The 8,770-nt window shown below is 50.3% G+C and overlaps 1 protein-coding gene across 2 annotated transcripts; it reads left to right on the top strand.

Annotated features, from left to right (window-relative positions):
* Positions 1-397: 397 nt before the first annotated feature.
* MIDN (midnolin) lies at positions 398-8,024 on the top strand. Of its 2 annotated transcripts, none has more exons than XM_077271280.1 (7): positions 398-721; positions 1,870-1,957; positions 2,041-2,103; positions 3,215-3,568; positions 4,032-4,164; positions 4,969-5,232; positions 6,181-8,024. In XM_077271280.1, exons 1-7 carry the CDS (start codon positions 525-527, stop codon positions 6,435-6,437), a joined length of 1,356 nt encoding a protein of 451 aa, XP_077127395.1. In that variant the 5' UTR covers positions 398-524; the 3' UTR covers positions 6,438-8,024. The 2 variants fall into 2 exon arrangements, with proteins under 2 accessions (XP_077127395.1, XP_077127388.1); XM_077271273.1 differs by having other exon boundaries at positions 399-721; positions 4,029-4,164.
* The last annotated feature ends 746 nt before the right edge of the window (positions 8,025-8,770 follow it).

Genomic DNA, 8,770 nt, shown 5'->3' with positions numbered 1-8,770 from the left:
AACGTTAGACCCCGGCTTCACTCAGCCTATACCCACCACAAACCTATCTATGGGTAGTCAGTCATGAACTCTACAAGCCAGGAGGAGAGCACTACAGTCAGCATGCTGCGGATTACGGCTTTTGTCAGGGACTCTGGGGCACATTAGAGGGCAGTGAAGCTGGTGGCGGTGATTGGTGGCACTCGTGCCCCCCGGCCTCTGGGGTACGCGGACTTTTGTTCCTCCCCGACATCCGCCTGCTCCTGATTCTCTTTGTTTTATATCCGATTTATTATGAATGGCCGGGGAGGGCGTGGCTATAGTCAGACGGGGCGGGGCCGCGAGCAGCACTGTGCACTCGTGTTAGGGATTGGCTGGAAAGCCTGGGGGAGGGCTCCCGTTATTGCCACGTGGGGGAGGTGAAAAGGCGCAGTGATTGGTCTGAGGGCGGGATTTAGCGCGGCTGCTCAGGAGGGGGAGCTCGTGTAACTTTCTGTGCTAGTTTTACACCGGAGATCAGAGCGGAGCTGGAGAACGATCGCCGGATGGAGCAGCAGCCCAGTGTCCGGAGCTGCACGAACGTGGGAGGAGAGCCGCTCATGAACCTGAACGTTCACAGCACCACCGGCACTCGCTATGAGCTCTCTGTGCCAGTCGAAGAAACGGTGGACGGGCTGAAGCGTCGGATCTCCCAGCGACTGAAGGTGCCTAAGGAGCGGCTCACCCTGCTGCACCGCGAGACGTGAGTTTCAGCGCCGACCGTGGAGGGGTGGGGGCCGCAGCGCGGCCTTTGTCCTGCCACCCCGGGAGTTGCGGGTCCCCCGGAGTTTCCGTCCTTTGTTCTGCACCCCAGGGAGGAGGGTCTTTGTGGCTGCTGCCTCCTTCCTGCTCGGCCCACAGCTGCCCCATGTGCCCGCAGGGTCTGCCCACAGCCCACCGTGCCTTTGTCCTGGGGATGCCTGTGGGCTCCATCATCCAGTGCTGGGAATTGCCCCCCTAGCAGGGTGATCTGACCCCTGGTACTCTGTCCACTGTGCCTTTTGTCCTGGGAATGCCTGTGGGCTCCATCATCCAGTGCTGGGAATTGCCCCCCTAGCAGGGTGATCTGACCCCTGGTACTCTGCCCACTGTGACTTTGTCCTGGGAATGCCTGTGGACTCCATTCAGTGCTGGGAATTGCTCCTCTAGCAGGGTGATCTGACCCTGGTACTCTGTCCACTGTGACTTTGTCCTGGGAATGCCTGTGGGCTCCATCCAGTGCTGGGAATTGCCCCCCTAGCAGGGTGATCTGACCCCTGGTACTCTGTCCACTGTGCCTTTTGTCCTGGGAATGCCTGTGGACTCCATTCAGTGCTGGGAATTGCTCCTCTAGCAGGGTGATCTGACCCTGGTACTCTGTCCACTGTGACTTTGTCCTGGGGATGACTGTGGGCTCCATCCAGTGCTGGGAATTGCCCCCCCTAGCTGGGTGATCTGACCCCCAGTACTCTGCCCACTGTGCCTTTGTCCTGGGGATGCCTGTGGACTCCTTTCAGTCCTGGGAATTGCCCCCCGAATTTGGTGATCTGACCCCCGATACTTTGCCGACAGCCCACTGTGTCTTTGTCCTGGGGATGCCTGTGTTCTCCATTCAGTGCTGGGAATTGCCCCCCTAGCAGGGTTATCTGACCCCTGATGTTCTGGCCACAAGGTCTCTCTGGATGCCCCTGATGGTGGGTGCTGACAGTGGTGCGGAGGTGTAAGCCTTGTCTCTCCTCAGGCGGCTAGGTTCTGGGAATTGCCCCTCTAGCAGGGTGACCTCACCCCCGGTGCTCTGGCCACAAGGTCTCGCTGGGTGCCCCTGATGGTGGGTACTGACGGAGGTGTAATCCTTTTCTCTTCTCTCCTCAGGCGGCTGAGTTCTGGGAAGTTACAAGATTTGGGAGTTGCGGACGGGAGCAGGCTGACCCTCCTGCCAACGGTTGAGTCTGGCCTTATGGTGAGTTTACCAGTCAGATATAATGTCTGGAGAGGCCATGGCTCGCCTGCCCTGTAATAACCCTGGTGTCTTTTCCCTTCTAGTCCCAGATGTCTCGCCCGGAGCAGTCCGTGATGCAGGCCCTGGAGAGCCTCACAGAGACGCAGGTGAGTAACCCTGAAGGACTGGCGTGGGGGAGGGGGCAGGTGGGCGGTAGCCCTGTCGCTGTGATGTCACCATGCTCTGTGTGACGCAGATCATGCCATTCCACTGACAAACAAGCCGGTTACTAATCAGATGGTGCTGAGGGTGGTGACTCCTCTTGGTGTTCCCTCCCTTGTGCAGTTCCCATACTCAGTCTCTTAAAGTCACAGCTCCCTGCTATGTGGTAGTGCTAGAAGTCTCCTTCACTCCATGGTGACCTTTTGCCTGCATGTTTTGCAGACTCTTCTTTGTTCGAAACGATTGCATTTCCTTATTGCAACACACCAGCACCGTCACTGGCGGTGCGGTTCTGTGTCACTGCTGCACGGCGGCCTTTGTGCTCTTCTCCTTGCCCTGTAAGCCTTCCCATTTCTGTACCTTCTCCCCCTACTCCCTCCCTTGGCCTTGTTCTCCCCACTGCGTGCTGGACTCTGCTATTTTTAGCTGTTCCTGCAGGCGTGGGCTGGAGGGGGGTGAGTCAGAGAGCGGCCTGATAAAACCGGGAGAGTCGCTGCATTCATATATACATGAACAGTACATGATGTACCTGCCATACACACAGGCTGTTTATGCATTGTCTCCAGCTCTCGCAGGGTTAATGTTCTGCTCTTTGTCCAGTGATGCGGGGGTGGGGGGAGTCGTGACGTGGGGGAGGGGTGCTGAAATCATGACTGTTTGTGTGATTGAGTCGTGATGGTGTGCTGCTTCTGTGTGGCTGGTGTTTGGTCCCATTCTGTCAGTTGGCGAGGCCTGTTACCAAGGCCTGCTGAGGGTTAGGTGTACGGACCTGGTATGTGACATCTGAGTATGGACCAACCACAGATCTGCTGACCTGGACAGTCTCGTATGTGCCAATCAGGTTCAGATCTGAGGCTGGTCCATACTAGGACCTGGAATACTAGTTGTGTGAAGCTGGCCTTAGGTTGAGCGACTAATGTAGTTGTTGGTCTACATTGCCATTTCAATGGCCATACTGAAAATGAGGTCTCCTCGCACTCTAGGTCAGTTTCTTAGAATCCATGTTTTTTTTTTTTGCTATAATCTAAAACCATTTGGTCTGTTTTTATCCTGAAGGTGAATGACTTCTTATCTGGCCGCTCGCCACTCACTCTTGCTCTTCGTGTTGGGGATCATATGATGTTTGTACAGCTTCAGTTGGCTGCCCAACAAGCGGGGGGCTCCCACCTCCAGCATCGCCATCTAATCACCAGAGGAACTGAGCACAATGCTGCCCCTCACTTCCGCACCCTGCATACAAGCGCCACACCTGTACTCTCCCGACTGGCAGGTTGTACACAGGGTTCTTCTCAGCCTACTGAGTCAGCACCGGCTTCTTCCACTCGCTGTGATGCACCTCATTCTTCATCCCTCACCACCAGCGTCTTCCGCTCACATGGAGAGGGTGTGGCTGTATCACCCTGTGCAGAGGTGAGTACACTGGCAGCTTTAACCTTTTTAATGTTAAGACTAAAGGAAGACTTCCAAACCATCCTTGAGGTCTTCTGACAAGCTTAGGGGCTTTCTCATCTAACCCTTTCTTGAACACATGAGCTCTTTAGTGGTATTAATTAGTGATGAGCGAGGAGCATTGTTGCTCAGGCCTTCCTGAGCACGCTCAGGTGATCTGAGTATTTTGGTGTGCTCAGATTTAGTTTTCATGGCCTGGGCTGCATGATTTGCGGCTGCTGGACAGCCTGAATACTTATGGGATTTCCCTAACAGGCATTCCTCACATGTATTCAGCCTGTCTAGCAGCTGTAAATCATGCAGCTGAGGTGATGAAAACCATATCTCCAAGCATCCCGAAATACTTGTAGATCACCCGAGCAACAAGTACACTCGCTCATCACTACTATTAATGTGGTCTTCTTATCCACCTTTCTTTTAGCAGGTACCATGTAGCAGCACCACTCGAAGTAGTGAAGCTGGTGGACCTTCCCAGTCTGCACGACCCCGAAAACCTGGTGCCATCATAGAAAGTTTTGTCAACCATGCTCCTGGGGTCTTCTCAGGGACATTCTCTGGTAAGTATATTTCTAGTTTTGACTTTAGATGTCCACACCACCATCAGTGGAAGTAACAGAGCAGATATATGGTGGTCACATTGAACACCCTCCACCATATAGGTTTTTATGGCCCAAGTCCCAGAAAGGTTAGATTTGAAGGTTAGCACTTCTGTAACACACATACATTGCATGTAAAGAAATGCATATGCCCATATAATTCAGGCGTCGCAGGACACTACTGAAACAGACATTTGTAAGGGGAATCCATCACCAGAGGACTAGTAGACCTGGTGCCATGTAGTCCAACCATGCCCCCACCACTGATTGGTAGCTCTGTGTAGTCAGTGGTGGTGGTGGGTTATGCAGAGCTCAGCATTCAGCGAACTGATTGAAAACAGGCTTGTCTGTAGATCAATCAAAACTGCAGCACCCAGTAAATTAAGTGACACATGTCTAGAATCGGGGGTCTCTACCTCCTGTGTCATGCTGTCCTTGGGGTGGCGAAAATCTTGTGATTCTCTTTAACACCTGGTCACTGATCTAAATGAGACCAGATGGATATCCTTGCTTTATACTAACAGTTTATATTTTGCTTTTTGGTATCTTTACTGTTATTGCAATATGCTAAATGGTGCTCAGTGGGTGAGGTTGGGGGTATGTATTAAAAAAACAAACAAAAAAACAAACCTTAATGCTTTGCTACTGTGATAGAAATGATGCCCTGAAAACCCCCTGTAATCATGGCTATGTAGCTGGTATTTCTGAGGAGTGTGACTGCTGGATGTGTGTTCTTTATCTTACTGGTCTATTTCTATTTTGCAGGCACTTTGCACCCCCACTGCCAGGATAGCACAGGGCGTCCTCGCCGAGACATTGGGACAATTTTACAGATCCTCAATGACTTGCTGAGTGCTACTCGCCATTACCAGGGCATGCCACCCTCTCTTACAACACTCCGTTGCCACACACAGTGTGCATCCCAGACCAGAAACGCCAAGGCTACCTCTACACAAAGCAGGGACCCCCAGAAAAGCGGCCAACCAACGGCACAATCCCAGCCCCAAGCTCGTCAGTGCAAGCCTACTGGTGAGTAATCTGGGGCTGTGTGCTAGGACTACACATTTCCTTTGTGCAGTGGTGCGAAATATGGTGAATGTCTGTGTCCCGACTACTGAAAGGGTTACCTGACCTCTGTCCCCTTAGCAGCAGGGAGGAACTAGACAAAGGCCCCTTACAAAATAAGGGCCTTAATTCCACCCCCACCCTGTCAGTAGGTGTACTGGAACATTATCACATCTTCCCCCAAAAATATAATCTTGGGTTTAAAAGGAAAACTGGCCACTTGCGTAGAAGTCCCAGGCCCAGATTTGGTTCTCCGGGCCCTGTCAGGATGGCACGTGTGCTCCTACACTCAGTGGTGGGTGGCTTGCTACTGGGGTAGGAGACCTTTCTTGGTCTGATACACTCCTTCTGTTGGAGGACACATTCTCACACTGACTCCTGTTAGTTGGTATCCAGAGAGACTTGTAAGGGGGACCTCCAGAGGGTGTGGGTGAGAGGGGGGAGGGTATGCATGCATCTGGCTGCTTTCTGTGTGTTGTGTTGGAGAACAAAGAACTTCTGAGTGTGGGAGGGGTGCGCAATTCCCATTATACTGCAGGAAGCTGTGGGAGCTTCATGATAAAAAATTCAATGCTTGTTGTGCATCTGATAATCCACAGGCTTCTTAACTGTAAGTAAAAGACCCCGCATGCCCCATTGGGAGAACCTTGCAGCGGCATGATGACTGATTTAAGCCATGAGTATCAAGTCATTGTATGTTCAGAGGCTTCTTTTTATTTTATCCCCCCCCCCCTTTGCGCTCTGACTTGAATAATGTTTCTTCTACATGTGTAGAATTAGACATTTGGTTACTAGCATTACTGTGACTTGAACCTATGCATATGCAGGCATATAAACCTGTAGGGGGGGCTGTAGTACCTAAATTGCCATTTTCCATTTTAAGTCAATATTTTAACTTGTCACTCTTAACAGGGGATCGTATGCGGCAAACAGAAAATCGGGCAACTCGCTGCAAAGTAGAACGCTTGCAGTTGCTTATGCATCAAAAGAGATTGCGTCGAAAGGCACGCAGAGACTCCAGAGCTCCTTATCAGTGGCTTCCTACACGAAAGTCTAGCCGGACCAGCAGTACATCAAGTGGAGAGGGTGCCATTGAGATGGACTTTGAGGACTCGCTATGGAAACCAGATGTGAAGGCTGAACTAAACTCAGAATTTGTGGTGGCATGAGGCATGTTCCTTCATGCTTTGCACCACAGGACTGCTTCAGCTGTAAATGGAAAATATAGGACTAACTCTGGATTAATGATGTTGTGGTCATCAAAGGAAAACAATACATGGTCAAACCTTGCGTTTCCTCTGGCTTGAATAACATAAAGTCTGCCTTAAACGCTTCTGTCATAGGCGTTGCAGGTTTGGACTGTAGCCTTGCATTGTGGAGTGTGAAAGCAATAATACACACTCTGGTTCCTGGAAATGGTGTTTACCCCTCCCTCAGACCAGTTCCATAATACATGAATGCAGACGCTCAGAGCTTGGGGAAAAGCTTCTCCGAATCCACCGGCTCTTGACTAAACCTCAGACATGCTGCTGTTCAGGATGTTCCTGCTCCTATTGGACTTCATACTTGGAATGACCTGGGATGAGGTGAAACAGGGACTTGTCTAAAATGCATCATCGCCGTTTTGTCATATGTAGCATCGTTGTACTATGCTATGGGCCGCTGTCCCTCCTCTGCCTGGTTTTGGGGTGGGATCCGTTCTGCATGCTGTGGCTCTCGCCCATCCTCACCTGTGAACTGACTCTGAGATGGGGACAGCAGCAGGGAGGGAGGCATCATTTTGTGCCGTGTCCAAGCTTTCTACGTTTTATCATATTTACCTCATGTTGAATTTTTTTTTTTTTTTTATTTCTTGCTCCTGGATCAGCAGTTTTTGTTTTTTTTAGTTTGACTTTAAATTGGTATTTTTATTTTTTATTAAACCTTGTTGGAGCAGAGTATATATCTATATTTTTTATGATGGGGAATTCTGTATGCAGTATTGGTAAACCTGGTAAGCTGTGGTTTTATTTTTGCTCCCTTTCTGTTAACTTCCTGGGTTATTCTGTTCCCCCTTGCACCCACTGTGCCTACAGTGACGTACTGTTCTGTGTGCCAGGTATTTCCTGGCAGTCTGTGCGTGAGAACTGTTCGTGTGCTTCTCCCCCCACTTGTGGGCGTTTCAGGAAGAGGTGCTGTCGCTGACATTCGGCAGCGCTCTGATGTAGGGCGGCTTTGCTTCTGGCCCTCTTCCTGTTCTCCATGTTGCCATTAGAGGAGGGGGTTGGTAATGTCACAGGCTGTATAGACAGCAGGCAGGACGTGGGCACTGGAAGAACCCTCTGCTCCTCTTGGTCTTCTAGGTTTTCCTTTCTAGTCTCGTGTTGTAAGAGTGGCTTCAGAACCACCACGTTCAATCTGTGTCTCAAGTACGTGTGATCTGTTCTTTATCTCCATGTGCTCAAAGCATTGGCTTCATTTCGACAAACCGCTTGAGTCTGGGGCTTCTTTTTGTGGTGCAGAATGCATCCAGTTCATAGCCCTCATTTGCACATCTACTTTGTGTTTCTTATTGGCTTCTAAACTCCTGTTTTGTATAATTTTTTGTACCTCAGGGTTACCCCCACTTACTCACAGGTACACTGCTTTTCTGGTGGTACTGAAGGGTAAGAAAAGTGCTGGGGCACACTTATATGTAGCCAGAAATGAAAGTACACTAACCAGAAAAGTAGAAATTCAGTTAGTTTTGTCAAAATTAATAAAAGATGTAGCAGGAATAGTGTCTTCTGGTATTTTGTAACTTTATTTTAATTTTTTTCTTCCATAAAATAGACCTAAGCAATGAGATCACTTCCAGGTACAAAAAAAGTAACGTTTTGTCATACTGTGCATTAATGATGCTTCTCAAGGTACCTTCACACTGAACAACTTTACAACGATATCGCTAGCGATCCGTGACGTTGCAGCGTCCTGGATAGCGATATCGTTGTGTTTGACACGCAGCAGCGACCAGGATCCTGCTGTGACATCGTTGGTCGGAGCTAGAAGGCCAGCACCTTATTTCGTCGCTGGATCACCCGCAGACATCGCTGAGTCGGCGTGTGTGACGCGGATTCAGCGATGTCTTCACTGGTAACCAGGGTAAACATCGGGTTACTAAGCGCAGGGCCGCGCTTAGTAACCCGATGTTTACCCTGGTTACCAGTGTAAATGTAAAAAAAAAAAACCCAAACACTACATACTTACATTCCGGTGTCTGCACGCGTCCCCCGACGTTCTGCTTCCCTGCACTGTCAGCGCCGGCTGGCCGTAAAGCAGGGCACAGCGGTGACGTCACCGCTCTGCTTTACAGCGGGCACTTACAGTGCAGGGAAGCAGAACGCCGGGGGACCCGACAGACACCGGAATGTGAGTATGTAGTGGTTTTTTTTTTTTGTTTTTTACATTTACACTGGAAACCAGGGTAAACATTGGGTTACTAAGCGCGGCCCTGCGCTTAGTAACCCGATGTTTACCCTGGTTA

Source organism: Ranitomeya variabilis, chromosome 1 (assembly GCF_051348905.1).
Source record: "Ranitomeya variabilis isolate aRanVar5 chromosome 1, aRanVar5.hap1, whole genome shotgun sequence".
NCBI classification, from domain to species: Eukaryota; Metazoa; Chordata; class Amphibia; order Anura; family Dendrobatidae; genus Ranitomeya; species Ranitomeya variabilis.
This window is presented reverse-complemented; position numbering and strand designations above follow the sequence as displayed.